General features: G+C 36.0%; 1 protein-coding gene and 1 long non-coding RNA gene across 4 annotated transcripts in view; one reads left to right on the plus strand and one right to left on the minus strand.

Annotated features, from left to right (window-relative positions):
- The window catches only part of IGF1 (insulin like growth factor 1), a 55,267-nt gene extending 35,600 nt beyond the window's left edge, over positions 1 to 19,667 (plus strand). For all 3 annotated transcript variants that reach the window (XM_072923474.1, XM_002199813.7, XM_072923475.1), the window contains 2 exons: positions 3,941 to 4,122; positions 11,388 to 19,667. In XM_072923474.1, the coding sequence (XP_072779575.1) occupies positions 3,941 to 4,122; positions 11,388 to 11,447 (242 nt within the window). In that variant the 3' untranslated portion in view covers positions 11,448 to 19,667. The remainder of the gene's footprint in view (positions 1 to 3,940; positions 4,123 to 11,387) is intronic.
- Positions 1 to 27,605, minus strand: part of LOC121469120 (uncharacterized) — a 76,516-nt gene that overhangs the window by 45,003 nt on the left and 3,908 nt on the right. The window contains exons 2-4 of the long non-coding RNA XR_012053571.1: positions 22,689 to 22,812; positions 19,780 to 19,883; positions 2,948 to 5,700 (exon numbers count right to left, since the gene is read on the minus strand). This is a non-coding gene — a long non-coding RNA (uncharacterized lncRNA). The remainder of the gene's footprint in view (positions 1 to 2,947; positions 5,701 to 19,779; positions 19,884 to 22,688; positions 22,813 to 27,605) is intronic.

Here is a 27,605-nt window from a genome sequence, read left to right on the forward strand (position 1 = left end):
GATAACTTGACATTTGAAACTTCTGTAGTCCACCTATACCAGTTCTTCTCACACTGAAACCACTGGTAGAGTAGAACCAGTGGCAGCAACAGGAAGATTTTTTGGAGGGATGAGGAAGAACAGAAAGAAACCAAGTGTAAACAAGCCCTGCTGAATTACTCCACTGACTGTGCTGTTAGTGCAGAAGCCAGCTGTTTAACTACTGGAATCCTATGCCTTGGACTACTTTCAGGGGACATCACTGTGACTAGACTTTTTATCTTCTTGTCATGCACTGAAAGAGACTTCGACAGATTTGATAGAGTAGATTAAATAAGTGCCAAATATTCTATTAAGTAAACTTTGACCTACATGATATGAAATTCTCTTGAGCTAGCCACTGACAAAAAAAGGAAAGAAACCTCTAAGGAAATCAGCGTACATCAGCAAAAAGGAATGCCTAGGACTGTTGTATGTCCACAGGCAGCACTTTGAAGGTTGAGTAAATAGAAGGAACATTTGATAACAGCTGGAAGGCAGCACTCAAATTATGTCAGAAAGATGAGAAATAACTAGGTGGCTTCCCAGTATAGTGACACAGAAGGTGCAATCCATACTGAAGGCAATACTATTAAAACAAAAATAAGGAGGAGAAATTAAAAATGCAGAATCATTTGCCATTTATATACCAGTATTGACTCTCATCTAGAAAGCAGCTGAAGTGCTCAGTTATAATAGTCCCTGTGTAGGAGAGCACTCAGGCATGTTCTCACTGCTTAATATGTGATTTAATCCAACACACCACATAGGAGTTTGAACATTTGCCTAGATCTAAGTGCATAGTTTGTTAACTTGATGAACTGGGACCATCTGACCCTGCAGTCCTGCCAGAACAGATGGGCCAAACAGTGATAACATCTGTAGAAGTGGTGGTATCATCTTGTAACTCTTTATCTTATCTTTCTCTGTGATAGCATCTTTGTATACTGCAGCACTTAAGAGGTCAGCAGCAATTTAAAATCTATTGCTTTAAAATTACTTTAGTCATCAGATACTTCTCAAACATTATTGTGGATCATGATTACTGAAAAGGAATAATTTTTTTTCTGTTAATTTTCTCTCTGTTTTACAGCATTTTAGGCAATTTCACTTTCTACGTCACACAAATTTTAAGTATACTTGATTACTTAGGTCTTTTGAAAGCCTTGGGAAAACATTTATTGAAATAAAAAATTCTGACTTCTCAATATTAACGTTATCTTTATATAAAGGACGAGCATTTATTACAACATATGAAGCACAAATATTTAAGCCTACAAATAAGCTAATGTCATGTTTCATAGCTGAAATCATCACTGGTGTGATAGAGATTCCATTCCCATCTTATTACATGCATATAAGCTTTTTGAAGAGCTATTAGACATTATATAATCCTTCATACAATTATTATTCTGTAACAAAAATACATAGATATCTCTGGTCTGGCTACTCCAAAAATGATTTTAAAGTACTCAGAGATTTTCACCAGAAAGATTCCAGGATTCAGGATTTTTATTAACTATTTATGCATATTTATGATAGTATGGAAAAATGTTGCTACAGATTGCCAAATAAAGCAGGCAGCAGGAATAGGTTAGTAAAAGTACTTTATCAATTATATTTATAAATTATTAAATTTGGACATTGAAAAGTAAAATAACTTGAACAGACACTTTTAGGGTTTGATTGCTTATGAAAAATTGACAGACTGATAAAAGAAAGGGAAGGTTAACTTATCAGTTCTTGTACCTACAGTTCAGCTGGATCTGGACACCTCATATATATATCCAGGAACAGAATTTGCCCTTCCATGCTTTAAATGAGAGCAAGACCAAATGTGGCACAGCTGTGGGTATACTGCAAAGTAATGACACTCCACACTTTATCAGGAGTGCTCCATTTTAAAAGTATTAGGCTAAACAACCAGATTGACAAATTTCAGGAAAAATCTCCAGAGAAAAATTTGTATCTCAATATTATAACTCAGTGAGGGAAAATAATCGTTGGGGGGGCAAAAAAAAATCAAACCAAACTCCACATCTTAGTATTTGTAGTACTTTTCAGTTATACACATAAAACAACACACACAGACACACACAAAAATATTACTGTAATCTACTCCTGGCTTACTGTACTGCATAGTCTTATGAAACAAATTATTCAGCAGGCAATGTACAATATAGAGGCCTCCAGTGGATTGCAATATACTAAGTAAGCGTGGGTTTTTTTGTTTAATTTATAGTCCCCGGGGGGGAAAAAAAAAAAGACATTTAAAAAACCTGTGTTCTGGGTTTCATAGATCATAGGGATAGTTAGCTCTTAACTGGCTGAACTGCTGGCTAAAATGTGAAACATACTGTACCACTAGAGGTCTTTTCATTTGCTAATATTCTAAGGCCTCAAGGGTTCTTCATCAGGGGATACATGTTTTAATCACAGGGAACAGTAAATTGTAGTGCCGTTTTTTCAAATTGACAACTGCAATACAAACACAGGGATATCAACCTAGACTTTGCTGTATAAGCACTGGGGACAATAAGCTCCCAAAGTAAAACTGAATATTCTACTTCTTTGGTATCCTTACTTTAACTTGAGTAATTCTTAAAATGTAAACTCCTGCCAAACTCTGTGAATAACAGATTTTTGGTCTCAGTGATATAAATGAGAAGGAGAAGAGAAAAAAGAAAAGGCAAGAAAAGAAATTGGTAAAGCTGACTGAATTGAGTTACTTCATGTTTTGGCTCTTGGCACGCTTGTCTTTTTTTTTCCATATTTTTCATTTCTTAACCAATGTGGATCATTCTGTAAATGGAAACATTTAATGCTGAAAATGTCAAAACAAAACACTTAATCTTTTCAGAATTGTACTGTCTAAAATCAAATTCTATCAGAATTTTAAAATAGATGCAGTAAGCAAGCAACTACTTACTTTTTGTAAATTTACTGTTCCTTCATTTCTAGTTAGTCATAACAGGGCAACTGCGCATCCAACTTGGCTGCATACAAACAATCCCAGGAAATAATGGGCTTTTAATCTCCGTGTAGGACAGCAGACAACTCAGCAGTTACTAAGGAAATCATAAACCACAGGAGGAGAAAAGACAAAAATATAAGTGTGTAAGAGTTGTATGAATGAAAATGTTGGCCTTTACTGGAGCTGAGCGAAAAATACAAAATATTTGCCAATTAAGTATTTTCCATAGATGGCTGGTACAAATGCAAAGCACAAGAAAGCCATGCTATATCAGTCCCATTTCTTATCTTGTGCAAATCTATGGAATAGAAAAATCTTCCACTTCTATCTGTTCCATCAACCTTCCTATTCATCAGTTACTTTGTTATTTCAATTCCTGCTTCCCATTTTTGAGCTTGCAGACCTTACAGCCTGTGCAGTGGTACACAGTATTTATTTCCCCTTTGCAACCCACTCTGACTTCACACAGTGCCTCGGTGTAGCCATTTTTATTAGGAAATTCCTGTCTACAACACAGTTGTGATCTATGGTTTTTACACACCAGCTACCTCAGTTGGCTCAACAATCCATTTTCATACAAAATCTAAAAGGTAAATTTCCTTTGGAAGGTGCCCAAATGCCAGATTTCAGCTTCCTCCCTCTCCATTTTTGAGGCTAACGCAGTTCAAGAAAGTATTTTAATAATACTTTTCTAAGAAGGCATAGATTTGCTCAAATGCTTAAATAGTAACCACACGTAGAGAAAAAGTTTTCCATTTCCAGGAATATCTGGAAAGTAATATTCAAAGCTGTATCTCAGAACAGGATCTTAGAATAGATACACACAGGCAGCCTCTATAATGGTCACTGGTGATACAGTTAACATAATACATCTTAATAATATGACTGCTCCTGAGGTCTTTGCATTTCCTTTCTAACCTAAAAACCTCCCCTTTGTGTTTTGAATAGGCAAGCCCACGGGGTATGGATCCAGCAGTAGACGCTTACACCACAAGGGAATAGTGGATGAATGCTGCTTCCAGAGCTGTGACCTGAGGAGGCTGGAGATGTATTGTGCTCCAATAAAGCCGCCCAAATCCGCACGCTCTGTTCGTGCCCAGCGCCACACCGACATGCCAAAAGCACAAAAGGTAGGGAAAAATTCCCAATGAAATCGGGAAAAATTCAGGCTGGGAAAAATTCCCAATGACCAACCAACAACCAAACCAGACCAACAAAAAAAAAAAAAAAAAGAACCAACCAAAAAAACCCCCACATATTTTAGGGAAGGAAAATTCTATCAAGGCTGGTAACACAGAAAACAATTGGTGTGTTCTGCCTACTAGATTGAGTGAAACTTTGGAAAATGGTTGCCAAGGTGGGAAATAAGTGGGAAGTGGTGTGTTCCTCCTAATCTAGCAGAACACTGAATAAAACATGGAATTGCTATGCCAGTAGCTGTGAAGTCTGATCCTGCCACAGGGTAGCAAGTACCCACATAGTCCAATCATAAACACCATTTAAGACTTCTTTCAAAAGAGAAACTAAACACTGAATGTTTAACAACTCATCTATCCAGAATCTCTTCACTCATCCTCCCCTTTTAGTTAGAGGTAGAGTGGGTGCTCAAGAAGGAAATATGACATTCTGCTATTCATTTTACATTTACATGAACAAATTCTTTTTCCTTCATTATTTTTGCCCCTTTTTTATTTATCAGAACTAAATTAAATGGGTAGTCACTGCAATCATTGCATACTTCATTTTAACTATTTAACATTCAATATGTATATTCTCCAAGCCACTTCCAATATTGATTGGTATTATTTCTATAGTTGTAGAGTTCCGAGTATCCAGATTTTTGTTCCTCTGATAACAGATATGCTGTACATATATGTATCAACAGAGCCCATAGTCCAGAAAACCCATCTTAGACTAGGCTACAGTGAAGCTCGTGTTCAATTGTCTCTCCTGTTTGAGGTCTGAACATCTGTTTTACATATTATCTGTCTTTTGCTGTAAGTCTCCCATGATTTATTTTATTACTGTTGACCCTGTCTGTCCTACACACATGTTGGCACCACTCCTGCAGTTATCTGAAAATTTTTGCTTACAAGACCTGGAACCTAAGATTTCTTAAGAAGTCAGGAAACCAGTGCTGTATATTAAAATCCTTAATATCAATTTTATGAAAAGAACTATTGTAATCTTTCCAGCATCCATTCTTTTCCATAAGTCAATTCATAGAATGGACTCCTTTCCCCTTCCTTCCTCAAGAGTTTTCCAAAAATCAGTGCATGTATGATCCTTCCTGGAAGTATCACCTTGAGACCTCAAAGGGCACACAGGGCAACAAGTGAAGACTTCTTCAGGTGGAGCTCAACTGCAGACAAGAAACTCCTGGTTTAGGTTTATTCCTGTCTGGGCACCCATAAACTTAAGGAAAGCTGGAAAAGAAGAAAACAGGCTTGGCCAAAAATCGGTGTGCTCCTTCCCATGCATGTTGCTAAGGCAATGGATAAAACATTGGAATAAAGGAGACAAGATACCTGCCAGCTCTTTGATGAATCTCCACACCACTTTCCTTGGAGGACTAAGGAATGATGTCATCTTTAGGCAGCTGTCCTCTTCCCAATTTAAAACATAGACACGAGAGCACTGTTTTTCACAGACAGGAAAGACCTTGTATCTTTCTGCAGCATCAGGGGAGGTAGCACTCAGGAGGGGTACTGGAAGAAGGGAAAAAATAAAAGGGAGTATATAATTGAGTAATTGAGAGAGCATAGCTGCTGAAGAAATCATCCCAGAAATTAAAAAAGGAAAAAAATCAAGAGGTGAAAAGGGCAGTAGAAGTACAATGAGGAGCACAATGGGGGGAAAAAAGGGTGAGGGAATTAGATCAAAGAGGTCCAGAAGATGTGAAATATTGCAAAACTTAATGAACCAATAAACATCACAAATAAAGGATGGAATTTTTAGAAGATGAGAGAGAAAATTAAATTAGTGACAAATTAATATTAAAGAAGATACCTTTAAGGAAACCGTACATGAAAAGGAGATGTTGGACAGAATAAAAGAAATCATAAATGCTTCTTAATAACTTGGCAATAAAATAAAAAATCTGATGGGAAATACAATCAAATTTTCATTTTTTGTCTGTGGATGAAGTAAATTACTTTGAGGACATGAAAATACAGAACAGGTAGGAAAAACTATTATTCAGATTTATGACAGATAAAAGGAAAGTACACTGGAGAGAAGCAGAATTCAGTAGGAAGAACTGGTACATCACAGAATCACAGAATAATGAGGTTGGAAGAGACCTCTAAGATCACCAAGTCCAACCTATGCCCTAACACCACAACTAGACTATAGCACCAAGTGCCAAGTCCAGTATTTTTTTAAACATATCCAGAGATGGTGATTCCACCACCTCCCTAGGAAGACAATTCCAGTATTTTATTATTCTTTCAGTGAAAATTTTTTACCCAACCTAAACCTTCCCTGATGTAGCTTGAGACTGTGTCCTCTTGTTCTGCCAGTTGCTGCCTGGTGGAAGAGTCCGACCCCCACCTGTCTACAACCTCCCTTTAGGAAGCTGTAGAGAGCAATAAGGTCACCTCTAAGCCTCCTCTTCTCCAGGTTAAACAACCCCAGTGCTCTCAAACGCTCCTCGTAGGGCTTGTGTTCTAAGCTCCTCACCAGCCTTGTTGCCCTCTTCTGGACGCACTCAAGAATCTCATATCCTCATTTAATTTTTTTCTTTCTCATTTATTTTTGCAGTCCATTGTACATGCCACCATTAAGTAAGGCAACAATGTTCAAACTTTTTTTGGACACAAGACTAATACATTGAGCTAGTTCATAGTGTTGATATGCCACTGATTTTAACTAAAATTATATATATGCTTAAATCAAATTATTTTTCTGTTAAACAATTTGTTTCTCTCAATATGGTATGCTATATATGAGCTCTGTATCTTCTTCATAGAAAGTGAATATAGATGTATACCTATGATTATATATATACAATCTCTTCAAAATCTTCATATTTAGATGCAAGATGTAAGATAGGACTAAGTGCAATATATAAGAGGTTGTACAGTTCCTCTCAGATTTCATGGAGAATCAGTTTCTTATGCATTTCATACATTGGATAGTCTTCGTTCAGTATCTCCTCAATCTTTTTAAAAGACAAATCCAGGATTTGGGGTCTTGTTTTAGTGTTTCTAGTGCTTAAGTAAGCGATCTGTTTCCTCAATTCCTTGTGCAGATGGTTTCTGCTAGGCATACTTTGGTAGATGATCTTCGTTCAGTGGAGTAGGGATCTTCTCTTATTTACAGTTTCAGTATTTCTGCTGGAAAGCAAAGCAATGGCTTCTCCTAGTTTTACAGTATATTTAGAGTTTTAAAGCACAAAACAAGAGCAAGAATGGGAGTTTAAGTCCTGTCTTCAGTTTTATAATATCATCAAGCTTTTACTTTTTTTGTTTCTTTCTCTTCTGAAAAATGCTTAAAATTTATTCAATTATCCTTAAGTGAATTAAATTTTTATGGCAATTTGGAAAACTATTGAATATCTCTTTGAAAAACAACTGCTCTACCAAAGGAAACAACTGAGCAATTTCCACAACTGTACGCATGAGGGAAGATTGTGACCTTTTCAAATGAAGCAGTGTCACAGAAACAATGTCACAGAAACAATGTTAATGCCCTTGAAAATTACTACTGAGAGTGCAGGCTGGTAAGGCTGATTTTAAAATCCAGTAGAAAAGAACATACAATCATTTAGGTAGGAAAAGAACATTGAGTACAGCCATTAACTCAGCAAGTCCAAGCCCACGAGTAAACTCTGTCTGTGCCACATCTACATATATTTTAAATAACTACAGGGTTAATGACTCCACACCTTCCTTAGGCAGCCTTTTTCAGTGCTTGACAATGTTTTCTGTGAAAAAGTTTTCCTACCATCCAATCTACACCAGCCTTGGCACAACTTTAACTTGTTCATGAACATAGTGCCATGGCATCCCCTTGCAACCTGAGTAAAATGGCAAAAGAGGTGCCCATCTAGATATAATTCTGCTCTTCCACAGATTTACAGTCTTTTTTCTTCTTTAGGCCTCATATGTGAAAAATATGTGATAAATATATATTCCAAGAAAGTATGAAGAGAAGGTGGTTTTTCTCAAAAATACTTTTTATATTTTATCTAATCTTCAAAATTTAAATAAATACTGAGTGGGACTAAGAGAGAAGGGGGAAAGATATTAGTATTTTTGGTTTAAGAATATGTCATTAAGAAAACAGAAAAAGTATTGCATTATTTCTCATTAATTTTTCTAAGACTGGCAGATTCTTTTGTAATTGGCTCAGTATCAACTCAAAAACATTCATAGGCCAAAATATGCACCATGGCACCAATCCTAATTTTTGTTGAAGCCATTAAACGTTACCAAGCCAATGAGTGAACTTTTAGGTGAAACAGATAGAAGGAATTGGCCTTTTTAGAGAATTATTCTCTCCCATTGTTTGCTTTGCAGCCCTGTTTTTATGTCAGTGATCACACTGCCCACAGAACTAGAAAGCTTTCAGAGACCCCAGAGAATTCATAGCTGAGGTATCATGCCTGTTACTACAAACATTAGACTTTCCATTTATTACCAGTAGAGCAAGGGAACTTTCAATGCCAATATGAGGTTTGAATCTCTGCCCTAATGGGATAAGAATGTGCTGCTTGCTTCCCAGTACCTTTACAGCTCAGTCAAATAACCATTACTGAGTAGTTGTTACCCTACTGTTAATGATGCCTTATCTCCAAAGATCCATGCTGAAGGTGAAGGGCTAGAAGTCTACTTCCCTGCTCTTTAGCTGACTTATACATTGCTCACATTTTCCATCTCTCATCTTAAAATGATGATTGACTTTGTCTGGGTCTGAATATCAGCTCAGAACAGTTTTACTTCTAATTGCCTTTTTCTCAAAGACTTGAGAAACAAACCAAACTTTTCTATTGCAGTCCAAATGTAGGTCTGAGAACCTAATTCAGGCAATCCCACCTGGCTTTGGGGTCTGCGGTTTTTCCCCCCGCAGTGGTCTCAGTATTTCATACTTGAAAAAAATGTGTTATGTTGGTCATGGCAGGCATGGTACTATCAGTACACTTATTGGTAATTATTTATCAAAATGCTGATTCTGGGGAAAGAAGTGTTCTAAAAGCAGCCTGCCATCCTTCCTTCAATTCCAAAGATAGTCTGTATCATGACAACTCTTCTTCCACCTACATGTCATTATCAAAATTTGTAAGTGAAACACTCCTGTATCTTACTACCTGTTTTATTTGAATGATAAAGCCATTTTAAGGTCAGACAACAACAGTATCAGTGAGAATTTATATTTTCATTTCAGAAACACACAGTTAATTATACTTTGAAAGTCACTGCAATGCAAAATGGCTATTATATTTCAAGGCTCTCACTGTCTATAGATCAAGAGTTTGTAATCTTTAAGAATATATAACTATTGGCAAATAGAAGGAAGCATATAGCTTTTCCTATATGCTAGTAAACTCTCTTCAAGGAGGAGCACCCAGAGTCAGCACTGAGGAGAGTATTTTGTTTTGTTGCTGTGTAGAAAAAAACCTGGGCATATGAGTAAAGAAATTCCTGCTTTCTTAGCTCATTGTAACCAGTATAAGCACTGGTAGAATAAGGCAGGATCCTAAGTGTTGGCAGATTCCTGTGAAATGCTGCGATGATGATTTTAATGAAAATCAGTTAAAATTTAAGGGTTCATCCAGAATGAGCTCTTCAGGGTGAAAATTAATGTATAACTTAGGAAAAAATAAAGGCAGCAAAGGTCATTTTGGAAAAACCTTCTTCATTTTGGAAGAGAAACAGGCAATGAAAAGCAAAATATATTTTAATTTAAGGATAAGCAGAATTCTGTTGACATTTCTGATTCTGTATTTGACTGATGGTATTCTACAGCAATATTAGCAAAACTGTATGAGGACAAGCCAATATCCTTCTGAACTGTTCACAGAAATACTGACTAGATGATTAATCTAGTCTATAATGGCATATTCCTAACAAAAACATTTCTTCATTATGACTATTTTGCTGTTAACAACTTTGGCTTGTCAGTGATGATAAATCCTAGTTTGGCTCAATGTTTTATACTTGGTGGTGGTATAATGAAGTTAACAATTACTAGTACTGCCTAATTTTTGTTTTACATACTTAAAATAATAATTCCTCTCATATCCATCAGAAGCCAATACAAATCCAGTGAAAATTAATAAGCTCTCTTTGAGTTCAAGTTTTGTGATCCTTTGAAAGTTTCTGATTTGTTTTATTTTTAACTTAATTTCTGATTTTATTTTTAATAGATACTGAAGGGAAATAGAAAGGTTATATGTAGAATAGTATTTTTATGGGAAATCACTAAAAACCCCCACAAAAACCAAAGCACCAAATTAGCTTCCATTTTATTTCTGTCCATTAGAAAAGCAAGAAAATGTTATCACTTTAAATTTTAGAGGCTCCTTAATTTTAGGCCTTAAATAACAGCTAATGCAGTGGTAGAGCTGCATACACATGGCTTCAACTTTACAGAGATTTTTCTTTTCTTGGGAAAAAAACCTATAATTTCACTGAACTGAGAATTTGACTTCTGATGAGTATTATAAATATGGAGAGTCACTTAAAATTTCTGGCTTTGGTCTGATACAGACTATGCAGTCTTGGGCCTGGCTAATATTTACTAGAGAGGCAAACAAGGAAATCAAATTGCTTCTGAAGGATGGCCTGTGCATAGAATGACAGTGAACTGAGGGCATTATTCACTCTAAAGCTCTCTTGATTTGCCTGGCACATCAGCTTGTCTGTTTTGAAAACACAGATTATATGGCTGCAGCTCCTACAGAAAACCCACAATTTTTTTCTTCAAGGTCTTATCCAACCAATATATTATGCCATCTGTGCAATATGTAGTTAGCAGAGCAATTTTGAAAATACCTGGTAACAAAGCACAGGAGATTCCATAAATCCTGCAGTTACAACTCGAAAGTTCCCTGGTCACTATACATCCTCCTTTGCAAATATCTTTGGGAAAGAAAGGAAATCTTTGGTACCTGCCATATCACTAAGCCCATCCAGGTTCCAGCAGCAGATTCGCCTCTACCAAGATCTAGAATGACAACAGTCAAAGTGTTTATGTATAGGAGAGCAGGGAATTTCAGGTACAGAAGTTCTGCATAGTTAAGTTCTCTGTAGATAACTGAATTATTGATTAAAACACAATTATCTAGCAGTTCCAGCCCTCTGGAAAACTATTTTCCCACTATTATAAGTTTTGTGATTCTACAAAAAATTTAAACCCACCTGTAATAAATTTTTTCTTTCTAAACTTTCAGGAAGTGCATTTGAAGAACACAAGTAGAGGGAACACAGGAAACAGAAACTACAGAATGTAAGAACATGCCATCCACAAGAATGAAGAATGAATGTGCCATCTGCAGGATACTTCGCTGTAAATAAATTATTTGTTAAACATTGGAAGACTTAAAAAAAACCTTTGTTTTAAAAAGCTTGATGCAATTTCAACCAATGGGCATTCTCCCAGTGAACAATGCAACTAAACATTCCAATATTATGTCTTTAGAGAACAGAACATTTTAACCAGACCAGAGCTAAAAAATTCTGTGGTTGATATATTGCTGTTTGTTAACCTGTTTTAAATGTCCTGCACGAAAACTCTTAAAGTCCTGTGCCCCTCAAAAGCCTACAAATTTATGGGCCTTTGATGGATCCAATTGCACTAAATTAACCTATGAACACTGGCTGCTGGAGTCATTCATCAGCCTTGTCTAAGTGGTGTTTTTTTATTTGCACTTCTTTACAAGCAACAGGCTGTTTGTTTTACAGTGTCGGAAAACATTGTTTGTCTACCCCTTCATATTTGCACAGTTTGACAGTTTTACTGATTCCCAGTAACAGCAGCAGTAAGGTAACATATAAAGTTTCAAACATCCATTAATTCCATCTGTGGCATTTCAACAAAATATGGGTAATAGATGCATTTGTTTTAAGACAGTTTTATTCTTCCTTCTCTTGCAAACATGCAAATTTTTTTTGCAATTTGTGAGACAAAAGATTTTTAAAAGCAGTTAAAGCATACATAGGCTCTCAAACCAGTAATGATTCTTCCAGGTAATTATTTTGTAACAGTATAGGTAACTTCTTTCTTCCTCCATATAGTGCAGTATGTAAAATTTAGCATATCAACAATACACATATATCAAACAGTATGTAAAAAAATCTCTGTTTTATAGTACAACGGTGCTATTTTATAGTTTGTTACATGAAAGGGTCTGGCCAAAACAATAATAGGTAAAAGCAAATATGGAAAGACCAAGCCAAAGATTAAATAACAAATTAGTTACAAAAATATTCAGCTTAAATCAGCTAAAATGGGTTCAGATTTCAACATAAAAATAACTTTACCATCTTCAAAAGAAAATACTTGTTTCCTTTTAGATACTTGAAGGATAGTGTTTTGACATATAATTATGTGGAACGCAAACTAGTGTAGGCCCAGAAGAAGACAATTTGAAAAACAAGTGACTTCATAGAGTAGTCCACCAGGGCCTGAATGTTCCTGAAATATCAGCATTCTGTTGTATCATAAAGGGGTACTCAAGGTCTCCTCCATTTTAATTCTTCCCACAATCAGATGTAGCTTACCTGACTGTGAGCTGGGATGCATCTCTCTGTAAATCAGAAAACATAGTCTGATCACCAAATTACTAGTGTAGCATGAGTCCTCAAGGAGAGATTAACCGTAGACCCCCGCCTTAAACCCCCACTTACCTCTGTCATTCATGTGCTCTTGTGGGAATCAGAGCTACCTAGGATAATCCCTGCCATGTAACTTTGATAGACCCTGCAGTGGTTCTACCATGAATAATACCGTGTCCTCTGCTGCATTTTTTAAAATCAGCCCAGTGTAAGCTGGCCAAGCAGTAGCCAAGAAGGGGGATAAGCAGCCAACAGTGTTCCAAGGACATTAAACCTGTCTGTGAGAGAAGGCAAGGCAGAGGAAGAGGGAGGGAAGAGAAAGGCACTGTTCCACCCTGTCCAAGAATTCCAGTGTGGTCCCATTCAACTTTTTCTCTCATCATATTGCAATTAGTAGGCTCATGCAAGGGATGAAGCTCATGCAAGGTCAGCTCCAAAAGAGGCCTGGAAAATAGTGTATGAAGGGAGCAGTTAGGGAGGTGGCAGATTATATCTATAAAGGGAGTATCTCCTTTTGAAGGCTGCTCAAATCTGCCTTACTTTCTACTGTAGTATCCCTTCTGGAGAAGGAAGGGTTCTAAAAGCAAAAGAGGGAGTGGATAACTATTGACTTGAACACAAGAGAAAGTTCTCTCCAGACTGCATATGTACAGCTTCTCAGTAGTCTCTTGTGAAACAAGCAGGAAAGGTCATAAAAGTCTAACAAATTATTATAGTTCCTTTTCTATTCCCATAGAAAGTTTGTGGTTTGTATTTTTAACAGGTGCGATGTATTCCTATACAACTCTTTAAACCCTCTGCTTTCTGTGAGATGAATGTCTATATACACAATAAGCTGCCATAGCAATGTAAAAGTAGAACAGTAAATTAATAAAAAGAATATGTCACAGCTCTCATTGACTGAGATAGTTATGTTGAAAAAGGAAGAAAGTAAAGAGAAACAGCTGGGGAAACTAACCTAAATTATTTGCCACCAATTCAATAAACAGAGTTAGCAATTCTGATACCTGTCACAGCTCCTACAGCCTTCTTTTGGCAGGGGGGATGGAGAGGGAAGGACTTTACTGGCTGTAAGAATTCTGCACCACAATCTAAGAACAAGCCATTATTTTGATGTCACAGATATAATGCATATTTCCATTTCATGCCTCATGACCCATTCTGTCCCCTGTCTCTTCTGAAGTTCTAAGGGGAAGAGGGAAGAAAGGTGTGAGTGTAAAAAGCAATTTGAGATATCTGTGGCAGCAAGTTTCTTTGTAGATAACTTTTTTACTGATGTGCTTTTAACTGAATAACTATACATCATTTTGCATTAATTCCTGTAAATTAATCCAAATTTTTGGTCTTATCTTGGGATTCACACACTCACATTCATGCCACCATATTTCTCCTGTTGAATAACCATAATTAGAAAATGTCACTCGGAGACTGCAATATTTATCGTAATTTGACAACTGTCTAAAAAAATTAGAATAATTCTTGAAAGAAACTAAGATAAATACTGAATAGCTGCAAATTTCAAGGCAACACTTTGCTTTACTAGAGAATAAATGATATCACAAAATGGGAAGTAGCTCCACCTCCACAGAGGTGAGAAATGCATGGGTGGGGAACGCACCTTGTATAAGAAATCTGCAGTTATATGGCAGGGAGCACATGGTAAACCAGTTAGTATGAAAGATAAAGAGCTGCATTAGCTTAATAATTGCAATAAATCCTCTACTTAAAGAAGTTGAAGCATGACCCAAAGCATCTCCCTCCCAAAATTAGAAAGCAGTCTGTCTTGAAAAACTTCTAATTTGAGAAACTGAAAGGTTCAGCTAGCTGAATTTTTAAACACATTCCAGATATTTAGGAACAGGGCTCCCACCAGATGCTATTTATTCTCATAAATCACTGAAATGGTAAAGAAAAGCCCATTTATTATCATTCCCTGTTGTGTAAGTCACATGACAGATCACAGATCTTTGCTTTCTAGAATGGACCTAAAATTCTAACTATTACACAGAATACCACTGCAATGCATAACTAAAAAAGTGATACAAGCCTCATTATTTTCAGTCAGTCCAAAAAGCACTGCAGATCTAAACTCACTTCAGTTAGTATCTCTCTTTCATCAAGGTAGCAAAATTTAACTCTCATCTCCATAGAAAACATAATTAGTCAATGAGAGTTTAAATGAAAAAATCAATAAATGCTTTATTCTGCTCAAAATGTAGTTACAAACCCACACTTCCATTTCTATGAAAGATTTATATGAGCTTATTTGTACCATTCAGCCAAGAGAGACAAGAAAATCAAAGCCTGGGATCTTGCATCCAGTCCTGGTAGATAGATGAAAATAGCTCCCTTTTTCCCCAGGGCAGCTTACCATACTGGTCCTTTTGGTAAGATTGAAGGGTGAATTAGTGGTAAGCTTTCTTTACAGAAGTTAATTCCACACACAGCTAGGAACCATGCTCAGTTGCCCCCTGAGCTCCTTGCTCTCCCAGTACCAATGGTTAAAGCTGATTGATGAAGACTTCAGACCAAGCATTGCATCTTCTTGGCCCTCTATTCAACAAGAAAGTGCATGATATGACAAGTTCAGGAAAGAGTATTTGCATGTTTGCTTTACCTGTTACTGATTTGGCCAACAATGCCAAAGTGGTGCTATTGTTTTGTTTAAGAAAGTACTTGACTAAAATATAAAAGAAAGCATAAATATTTTTTTAATGTATGAAAATGGCAATTACATAGGTATGGTTATTAAAATAGAAATAAAACTAGCCATAACTTTTCAACTTTTTTGTCACTCAAAAAACAGCAAAGTAATCTTATATCGATGCAGGTGAGGCAGGAATAAGAGTCAAAATGCCACAAAAATTCATAGACTTTAAATGAAATTCCGAATCCTTATTCCAAGTCAGAAATTCAAATGAAGAAAAGTGTTAGAAGTCAGGGAACTGAAAGTCTTGATGTGACTGAAAGTCTTTCAGATCATGCAAGTAAGTCCTATAACATACCAGAGATTTTTAAGCCACATTCTAGTCTGAAATCAGTGTAGGGTTTGGCTTGGTCAGTAGCGTGATACGATAGAGATTTTCACTATGCACAAATTTTTAATTTTACCTGATTACTTTCTTACTTATGACATATAATCCAAAATGTAATGTTCTTAAAACCCACAAAAGATGGAAGCATATCTGAATTTAACAAGGAATGAAAAAAACTTATTCCTAATAGGAAATTGTTGGTTTTTTAATTCTCACCAGTTCCAAATTGTGAGAAAAAGTTGAAATATATGGCTAAAAGTCTGTGAATTATTTTTCTTTTATTACTTTATGTGGTCACTATGAACATCCTTACACGCAAAATTTCACATTTCAATTTTTTTGTTTTGAAATTATGCTAAGTTAAGCCCAAAAAGAGATTCTTGGCACCTATAGGCCAAATAGAATACTTATGTTGTTCTGATGAAGGTATAATCAATATATTTAAAATGTTTTATTTTTTAGTCTTAAAAGGAATAGTAATAATTTATTTGGGGGGGGTCTACTTATACTGGTCCCTCTTTTTAGGATACTGGTCAGTGGAAATTAGTCTTCCAAACACTCAACGTCTAATCAAAACCAACGTTTTCACCCTTCTGCTCCACCCAGCAAACTTAGTTAAAACACTATTGCAGCATAATTTTATTGTTTGTCTGTTTGTTTGGGAGGGTTGTTTTGCTTTGATTCACTTTATTTTGATTCTGGGGGCAAAGGGTAAGAGGAGGAGATGAGGGAGGAGATGAGGCTTTCGAGTGATATTTTTTTCTCTTGGGTACAATCCGCATAAAATAAAGGATTTTTCTTAACGAGATTACTAATTATCCAATTCATGTGTGGAAGTGGCATTCAGTAAAGCAACTAGATTAAATTTATCTTGAAAGAAGGAAAGAAAGATTTTAACACAAAAGTTGTCATCCTTTCTATTGTTCTATTCCTACACTAAGCCTTTTGCTTCTGACAGCTTTGGAATATTCAGCTGGACTATAAATGCCCAAACACACAGTATCTGACATACAGAAATCTTCTTTGACTTTTTTTTTTTTTTTTTTTTACATGAAGGGTGTTATGGGAATGTCTGAAATTTGATTATATGTCATGCAGTATAGATATGCCATTCTGGCAGAGGCCAAAATAGGAAGGACCTTCCTGATGGTTACATTAGGAAATCTTCCACTAGCTGCATAAAGGCTGTAGATGTGTATATATACACATATATAGACATATGTACATATATATGTGTGTATATAGACATTGCTACAGTGTGTGCATGTCTATGTGCATGTGTGTGTGCATGTGTATATTATGCTTTTCTTTATCCTGTCAAGTAAAATTTGAAATGCTTGCTTTTTTCTCTTCAGATCTTGTGGATTATATTCAGTAATCCAACTGTAATCTAATTTTAGAAGGTCAATGTGTAATATGGATGTCACAATTTAGGTTCTGTCTTTGTTTTTCATACCTATAGAAATTACCAGATATTTAAACCATAAGACACCTCTTCATTGTCATCAGGCAAATATATTTATCTGTTTAGATGCAGATATAAAATACTAACTCTGAGGGCCATATTATAAAAACCTTCATTAAAATTTTACCTTCTATTTCATTTTTCTCCATAAAAATTCTATTAAGTGTGATTTTTTTTTAAGTGTAAGCATCCCTTCAAAGTAAGAATAGGTAATATAAACAGAGCAGAATGGTAATTTCTGTCATCATCTCAACCATTAATTTGTCATTTATGGTTTTTGTAAGAATAATTCATCCTGCTCTACAGCCCCCTTTACTGTATCAGAAGTGGAAAAGGCTTAGCAAATTCCTTATGTCAAATTATTTATAATAGTTTTTGATTTCTCTGTGTTCTTCAGTAACTTTTTATTTTGCCAGTTCAGCTCACAAAAGTCATAAAAAGCACCAATGTGACACTTCTGCTGCTAAACATTCTTTCCTACAAGTATATACCCACCTAAAATATCTATATATTCACACTTTATAGAAGTTCTTAAGAAACAAAACAAATACAGTTGAGAGATAATTTTTCCCGCCATTTTTAAACTAAATCAAAGGCATTGAATTTTATTGTATTTTTCATTCATTGGTATAATTTCATTCCTCTAAGCAGCAACAAAATACCTGCAGAACAAAAAGGACTCTAACTTGACATAGATAACTATATGAGCAACTAATTAAATGAAACTCATACTTTGTAGTGAAATATTTAACTTCGTAAATTTAAAAATCAAATGAATGTTCCACTCTTCCTGGTGGCATTAACCTGACTTATGTCATGAAAAAACACTCACTTTAACAATGATCAAAGGATCCAAAACAAACAGACTAAAGTGTTATCAATTAAGAGGTAAAATGTCTATTTTGTGCACAGAGATGAATTCTATCCTATCTTTTTACACTAGAATTGCAAATACAATTGATAAAAATACTGCATAAGAATTATGGTTCTTTTCATTATTTCCATGTAGAGACAAGTTTGAATATAATACAGCACATGAAAGTGACAGTGCATGACACAGTGTATAAATCATATCTTTTCATTTATTACCATTTCTAAGGAATTAGTCCAACAGAATTCTATAGAAATCCTGAGCAAGGTGAAAAAAATAATTCTCAAATGTGTATAATGATAATAGTTGCCTGATTAAACTAAATCTCATCAGACCTGAGTCATAAAATGCTCCATTGAAAACACACTGGTACTTCATTATATTCTGAACAGCTTCACCTGTAGTCTGACACCTCTCATTGCTTTTGTCAGAATGTGATCATTGTTTCACAGTTTCCTAATCCTTGGAGTCTTAGGGTTGAATATCAAACATGTTTATCAAGACTAAAGATGTCAGGAAACAAAATCAAAGTAGAAGAAGCAGCACCACCTGCTGCTGATAAACAAATTATGTATAAGCTTTATTTTCTCCCAAATTACTGCAAAGCCACCCAGAATGCTAAACAAAGAGATTAGTAGCACTTGCTTTTCAGGACAGCCTTTCCATAAGGAATAACTGTCCTCTCTGTCTTCAGTGTTGGACCTCAGTTGGTATCCTGTCTAAAACTGGGGTTTCCATGATGCAAAGCATGAATGTGGATACATGAGTTTCTGATTTCACTACTGAATAATCCTACTATTAACATTTCAAATCATTATAACCAAACAGTGACAAGTGTTAAGTGTTCATTTAGTAGAAACCATTTAAATATCTATTAAAGTTCTAACTGGATTTATTCTTTCTTTTTTATTTTCTTGTGCTTACTCATAATACAATGTCACTACTTGATGACAAATAATATTTCATACTGTGTATGTAACATCATTGTGTTGCAGAATCCCCCAAATACCTCAACAATGTCTTTGTTGCGCTATTCCCCCCATCTAGCACTTATAAGCTTTTCTAGTAACAACCAATAAATCAAAAAATGGAGCTCTTGATCTGTACAAATATTAAAAAAAAAAATCAAAAAGTTTTGCTTGTTTGCCGTTCATGTAATGCCATCTTGACCATTCTCTTCCCCTCTCTCTATGAGCTTTCTAGAACAGTAAACTATGCTCCATAAATAATAGTGTATTCATGCTTTTAAAGGCTTTTATATGCATTTACGGTAGGTAAAGGTTGGAAGAGGTAGTTGACTGATTTTCACTTTTATCTACTTTGATTTCAGTAAAGGGCTTTGTCACTGTATACATAAAGGCTAATGCACCCTTTGGTTTGTAGAATGTACTGAAATGTTTGCAACCCTCTTGGTATCAGGTCCAAAATGTGAAGCATTTCTGTTAAGAGGGTATCTTTCTAATGTATTTGTATGTATAGTTTACACCTCTGTGAGGTCTAATAAAGGATTATGGTTAATAAAAAATGTGTTGAAAATTCATCATCCATGCAGATTTTGCAGCAATTTGCATTCTTCCTTTCTCTTCCCTGGCATATACATTTCAATTTTCTCAGAATACATCAAAATCAGGACATACCTTAGCAGGGTGATCAGGCTCCATTCATCCTAAAATAGAACTGGCATGGAAAGTGGCTCAAGAGCCTCGATGAAAGGAAGTGTCAGCAGATGAAATTATGGAACCTATAGATAAAATTGACAGAAATGAATGACCAGGAACTGACCATGTTCCCGCAGAGAGGAACATGACTCAACTCTGGTTTACAGAGGCCTCTCAAAAACTCCTCACTACAACAGAACTAAGTGGTAGTAGCCAGTATCTGGCTTGGGTCTCTATCACTTCTGTTCTCAATAACAAAATATATGGGGAAGTGAATAAATACTATATGAAAAATATGGTATCTTGCAGGAAAAGGAAGATGGTTGTTGTGAGGTAAGCTTCAGAAAACTATTGGTAATCCTTTTTTAAAAAAAGGACACAATCACAGAAAAACAGGGTGATCTGGTATTTCCTAAATGTTTGAAAAATAAGGTCCTTCGTCCAAAGTTCTGTAAACACTAAACTGTCATGGAAAGAGAGGCAAGTTCTTCATGCCTGCACACTGCTGATTAAAAAGCAGAAGAGAGACATGAGCAGGAATGCCCAGTTTATAGTGGAGTGGCACCGTATGTGAAACCTTGATGCAATCTGTTCCAGCACCCTCGGAGTTCAGCCTTTCCCTAAACGAGCAGGAGAAGGGGTGGACAGTAAGAGGACAGTTTATAGGTGATATTAAGGCAATCAGACTGGTTAGGCATGGTGGTGGTAAATCTGTGCAGACCATTCCCAGTACTCAAGTCATCCTTCAGTGTGCATGTCCACAGCTCATGGCCCTCTCAGATGGGTGCAGCATTTGCCTTTTTCAGCCACTAAACTCACACACTTCCTTAATCTTTCTAATATGATTGAGAGCAGCTTCACAACACCACAGTGCAGCTCCCTTACCATCCTCCTATGTATCCCATGTCGTCCCAAACACTTGTGTATCTCCATTTGGCTGAAGCACTTCATAATTCCATCTACTTTAGTTAACTCCAATGCTGGAAGGCCTGAGGAGAGCCTTACCATGGCAAAAACAAACAAAAAAATGCATCTGGCCCAAGTCCCAAAATTGTGAATCTGTGGAGGGTAGGAGTTTTACTGCATGTTGTCTTGCTCTAGCATGTTTCCCTAGATATTAATTTAGGCTAAAGAGCAAGACAGTTTCCTGGATTGGTTACCCCATTTTATCTTTACTCTGACTCCTTGTGTTTGTATCTTGCTGCCTGTCGGAATCTGTGGGTATGGATGATTCCGATATTGTAGAAAGTCTCTGTCTTTCTGCCCCGTTGCCAAAGAAGAAGCCATAATTCATCTGTGCTGTTTTCAAGGTTGTTTATTCTTGCTTATCTATAACATGTTCTGCTGCCCTGCCGCAGGTCTGTCCTGCAGGGCAGCGTGCAGGGCTCTGCCCTCAGTGGGATGGTACAAACATTATATACCAGAAACTACATGTGCTATATTTACAATAATGTGCCAATATCTATCATCTACGTTAAACAGCATGTCCCCAGCCTAAACCAAAAGAAAAATGCCAACACTACAGTGAAACATGGAGGGCATGAAGAAGGAGGAAAAGGACAAGACACACCCAATTTCCTCCATCTTGTCCCCTCTGAACCCCTAATCTAGAAGCCTAAAATTTTACTTTTGCACCCGTATCACACTTAATTATTACTCATATGAAACATTTAGAGCTTGTAATTCATCCTGTAAGATTGAAAACTCCTCTCCATGGACAGAGATCACAGACAGTGTCTCTCGGGGCTCTGTACAGGGGGGTTCCCGACCCTCTCCCAGGGTCCCAGACCTGCTAGGGCAGGGGGTCAGAGGGAAGCCCTGGATTCCCACAGCTGCCATAGTAGAAATTCTGGATTCTAAACGCACAATCTCTAAGTGCACAAACCCTGAAGTAATACCCTTCATACAAAATTCTCTGTATTTATACATTTACAGGCAATAATGTTTAAATCCATGCTGTTTTATCCTAATACTTGAGCAATTTAGGGAGATTTTGATTTAAAAATAATTACTCAGCAATATTCAACAATTTTCATTCTTATGACAAGGTCCAGTCAACAGAGATCACAAATGGAGGGTTTGGTAATGCAGCCAAGGAAAAGTGTAAAAATCCATTATTTTAATCATAGTTAATCACAATCTTAATCACAGTTTTTTAAAGTTGTTAATCATATGTATTGCATTACCACAGATTTTTAATCTTACATGAACAGCTTGTTAATAAATACAACTGGATGGTAATCTATGCTAACACAAGCAAAATAAGAACACAGATTGAAGAAATGTACAAGAAATTACTAACAGTTCAGAAAAAAAAAAGCTTCTGTGTTTGGCCTCTTTCTTCAGTTGTGTGCTTCCTCAGACACAGAAAATTCAATTTATAGCAATTTCAATCTAAGATTTGCTGCACATTAACCAAACCTGGATATTGACTTACTTAGAAATCCTCTTATTTATGGCCCTAACTTAAAACAAGTTTTGCATCACAACTAAAGAAAAAAAAATCAGTTTAGAAAACCATTGCAACATGAAGGCCAGCAGGACTTGTGGAAGCTTAGTGAAAACTCGGACTATCAACAATAGTCGTTAATAATGTCATGGAAGACATTCTTATTTTATTAGTGCAAAGTTAATACTGAATACAGAGAACTACACTGATTTTTTTTTTATATACATGGACCACTTAATTAAGCTACCTGTGGTTTTGTCCTATATTTTCATACAGATTTACTTGATTTAAAATACTCTTTATTCTAGTATTATTGCCTAAATGTTGGCTCTTACAACTTTTATCTAAAAAGTGTGTACAATAGATATAACCATTAAATATATGAAGGGGATTAGTGGTGGTTTTAAGCCAATGTTTCATCTCTGTGAAAAGGAGTTACCTCTGAGAAGGTTTTTTCCAGCTGAGAGGGTGACAGAGCTATTAAGATTCCCCACATGTTGCTCGATGCATCAGCTGTACACAGATTTTCTGCCGGCTTTCTGCAAAGAAGTCATTCGTCATCTCTGTATTTTGACAACCAAAACACGGAGAAGAAATTGAACAGAACAGGAAGAGAAGTGTTAGTCAAACTGAGATAAAACAAAGATTAAAGCGGGATTTTCAGATTACCACTGGGCTGGTTTTATTTGCTTGGGGAGTGCTTGGACTTAATCTTTAATCAAACAACCATTTCAATTAAAATGCACTGTCTTTGTTTTAGACTCCAAGCTCTCCAGGACTTACTTCTCAGCATGTGCTCTCTCCATTAAGTAATGTTTTCACTCTTTTTGTTTGCCTTTTCCTTCTGTTCCATATACCATCTATTCTTGCTACATGGTGACCTGATGCAATAGGAAAAGTGGCAAATGTCGTTCCAGCCCTTACAACAAAAAAAAGCTGGCAAAGTCTACTGATTTGGGCATGTTGAGAGATAAGGGCTTGAATGCCATCAGGCTAAACATGGACTGAAATCAGATCTCCCATTTATTCCGCACATACCTCAATTAGCTTAAAATTTGCAGAGGACGAGGCAAAGCCATAATGCCAGAATTTTTGGCATGCCCTTTAAGCATGCCCTCAGCGTCTCACAGAACGCAACATAACTATAATCACTGAAGATATTTTGGGTTCAAAAGCAGATAGAGCAGGGAAAACCAGTTGTTTCCACCACTAACAGACCACAGAGAAGCTGCCATTTTTTTTTTCGTTTTTGTCTAGGTTTTAGTATTTCAGATAAGTTTTTCCTTAATTATTTAAGTTTCTGTCATATCTACAATTTTTAACCTAAATAAAATTACAGAGGATCAGTCTCACCTGTTTTTGAATTCATATGGTTTGTATTAAAACTACTTGCCTGCAGAACCCCCACCAGAATTGGCATTCATACTGTGCAAGGGGGAGAGTTTTCTTCATTTCACATTCTTTAAACCTTTACTTTCCAAATAATCCTTTATATCATTGCCTTTCCTGCAAATCTTCATCTGGATATTGTTATCATTGTTGGTACTTCCCAGCTTCAAATATTCTTTTGTACACATAACTTCTAGAGCCAAATCAGTCAGTAAATTTCTTGGTAATTTAACATGCTGAAAACAATCCTGTACTGCTTTAAGCACATACTGTTGTTGTTTAGTAATCAATAAATAAGCAATTTACTTCAGACAAAACACTTCAAGTAGCCTTTTATGCAAATAAATCTTACTATCAAACATTTCCTGCTGCTCATGTTTTGTTTAAAGAGCATGGATCTTTTTTTACCCATCTTTTAAACTTCATTCAAATATTACATATTCTCTGCCATGCCAGCCAGAACCACTGCACCAGTTATTATTTTAAAACATGCCTTCCTATACTTAACCTCACTTTTTGCTCTACCTCCATGGATCTCACCATCCAAACTGTTTCAAATCTCAAAATCAAGATAATTTAAGGCTGAACTTGAAGCACGCTAACTGCATCCAAGGCCTCCAATGAGCCAAGGACTTTCACCAGCACCTTACAAACTTAGATCTCCCGTTCAAATATGGACACTTCTTCTGCCCTCAGATATAGCCACTGACATCTAGGGTCTTCTTTTGAAACTTTCTAAGTTTACAGCTTGTGTTTTTATACCTTGTAGAATGCCAGTGGCCAGCAAGTCTGGCTCTGAATGCTTCTGTAATTTTGAGGATAAAGTCAACCTTATTCTGAGACAGACTGGAACTTTCCTGGGCACTAAATAAAGAAAATATCTGGTTTGAATGATTTCTCTTTTAGTCTTTCTGCATTTCTATTTCCTTTTTAAAAGGAAACAGACTGGTTCTTTAAACTTATTCTAAGCTCCTGTGCAACAACCAAGTTACCAGGATGAAATGTTATCCAAGTCTTGGGCCAAGGCTCAGTAAGTGATTTTAATCAGTACATAAATATATACCATAAGTAGGTCCATTTAAAAAAAAAAATCTTTATCAATAATGAAAGGGATATTGATACAATTATTAAAATTCTTACCCAGAAATATTTTTCCCTGTAAATTTATTAATATAGACATTATATTTTTCCTTTATGAACTCATTATATGCCCCTTGCTACTTCAACAGAAGGCTTTGCAATGAGTTTTATTCTATTTTGATTTCTCTCTTCTTTTTTCTTCCTTCACTGACATTCTTCAACAACATTTAATATGTGGTAAATTTAAACTGTATTTCATTTAAGGATTTTAAATTACTATATGCCTTTCAGATAAATTACAACTTATAAACTTCAGGCTTCCTATATTTCACATAGCTCAAACTTCTTCCCTTGCCAGAGTAAAACTCCCTTGACCAGATTTTGCTTGGCTAGTTTCCATTTATGCTGTCTTACTTTCCTTTACTTTCTTCTATTCCTTTGTCCAGTGCAACAAAAAAACCCCAAAAAACAAAACAAAAAAACCCCAAACAAACAAACAAAACCACCCCAAACCCAAATCAACTTTTTTTTTTTTTCTTTGATTTTTGGAAGAGCATTCTCAAAGAGTAAGGTCATTCACTGACTCTTAGCAACACAAAGATTTTTAATTTCCTTACACCTTCTGTTTTCTTTATGCAAGTGGATCTTCACTTGTCAAGTAACGTTGACTGAGGAGCTGCCAGCACCATTTGATGAAGTCAGCTTCCTAGAAAGTGTTTATATATAATCACACTAAGCTAATACAATATAGAATCATTCAATATTCTGAATTGGAAGGGTGATCGAAGTCCAGCTCCTGGCCCTGCACGGGACAGCACCAAGAGTCACATCATGTGCCTGACAGCCTTGATCAAATGCTTCGTGAACTCCAATGACCGCTCCCCTGGGGAGCCTGTTCTAGTGTCCCACCACCCTCTGGGTGATAAACTTTTCCTGATATCCAGCCTAAACCTCCTCTTGCAAAACTTCATGGAGGTCCCTCAGGCCCTGTCACCAGGCCCCTCCTCTTCCCCTCATGAGGAAGCTGTAGACTGTAAGAAAAGAACATTCTGTAAATGTGGGATTGAATTTTCATCTGAAAGTAGTTTTCCAGTACCTTGAGTAACAATTGCTTCAGAAAATGACAATTATTATATATCCTCTTCTAAAACTATCCTTGCTGGCATTATCTTTATCATTCATCAGTACTGGAAGCACTTTCCTTTTTACTCGCTGCTCCTTTTTCAACTGTTGTGTTCTGTGCCAACAAGTTTCTTCATATGAAAAGAATCAGCACTGAACATTCTTTCCCATCCCTCACCTTCTAATAACTATCCATCCAGAGAATCTTCCAGAAAATATATTTCACACTCTCTGCCTTCTTGTGCAAGAGTAAACCTAGGCCATGAGCAAGAAACTTTGTCTCCTCCTTGTAGTGCTTTCTATTTCTTCAAGCTTCCCAACAGCAAATAAACACAGTAAATTATTTACTTAAAGCTGAAAATTTCCAAAGACTGTTTTAAAAACCTCCTTCATTATGTCTCTTATATTCCCAAATGTGATAAATTAATCACACTGCTTTTATTTTGTTATGGATTGGACAGAATAACTTCTCAATATCACTCAGCACAATAAAAATACAGGTAAATTGTCCTTGGGACCTTGATTAAAAAAATCAGAATTAATCCATGACAACACAGTGCTTTTCCAGTATCTTGTGATTTCTGCCTGACTTGTAATCTCAGTTTCTTAAACTCTCTCAAGCTTTAGGAAAAGCAAGAATCAGTAGATGCATGCAGCACATGCTTGTGCAGATGAGAGATTCTCCAGGTGCACAAAAAGCTGACTTAATGTGCAACATACAATTTGAAAAGGATGATCAATCTATCAATGCAAACAGCGGAACAAACAAATGCAACTTGATGTGGGTGTCTCTGCCGTTTAAAAAAAATTAAATATTTGGCTAAAAAGAATCCATGGTAATTTATAATAATACAGTGGATTCTTTCCTATCCAGCTTGCCCTCTTACCCAGAAATGCCTATTATTTTCCCTATTTCAGTATGTCTGTACAATTAAAGATATGCTCGGGAAGAGAATAAATCTGCAAAATTTTGATCTAAAAAGTTTCAGGAAACTGAAAGGCCAAATGCAAAAATGTAAAAGCTAAACCACAACAGTAAATATATAATAATCAATGACAAAAGCCCCTCTAAGACTATCTGTTTAGAAATGTGTCACGTGGTACCCAGGTTTCCTGAAGCCTGAACACTTTATCAAGGTGATATGCCATACAATTTGAACGTAACAAAATAGTCGACAGTAACTAGTACAGATAATTATGTTATGAGATCATGGAGGAATAATTCTTTCTACTTCTGGAACATATCCCAATGTTTTTCAGAAGAAAATGAAGCAGAATTATCTTCTTTTTGCATCAAACAAAAGGAAAATAATGAATTCTAGCGAATTTGCTAAAAATCAGATAATTCACAACAAAACCAAGAGCAGCACTCAAGAATTTCAACACTGGTTTTATATTCACTGTCAAAACCAAATACTTTGCTGCAGCCATTCTATTATTCTAGAGTTGGAAAACAGAGCATCAAGTGTAGGACAGACCTGATGAGAAAGGTACTGACACCAAGAGGAAGTGCTGTCAAGGTGTTTGACACTTATAAAATGTCCTTACCCAGTTAAAAGAGATTATCTATCTTTATACATCATGGGACAATGCCAATTCACTCATTTAAATCTGTTGCTTATGTCTTTAAGTTTGCCTTTAATAATTGCCTTGCTAATCACTGTTTTAAATACTTTATCTGCTGAAGAAATAAATCTGCATGCTAAAACACACACATAAAGTCAACCCAGGCTTTTCAGAGTAACTTCAAAAAAAATTAAGCTAT

This window comes from Taeniopygia guttata, chromosome 1A (assembly GCF_048771995.1).
Source record: "Taeniopygia guttata chromosome 1A, bTaeGut7.mat, whole genome shotgun sequence".
NCBI classification, from domain to species: Eukaryota; Metazoa; Chordata; class Aves; order Passeriformes; family Estrildidae; genus Taeniopygia; species Taeniopygia guttata.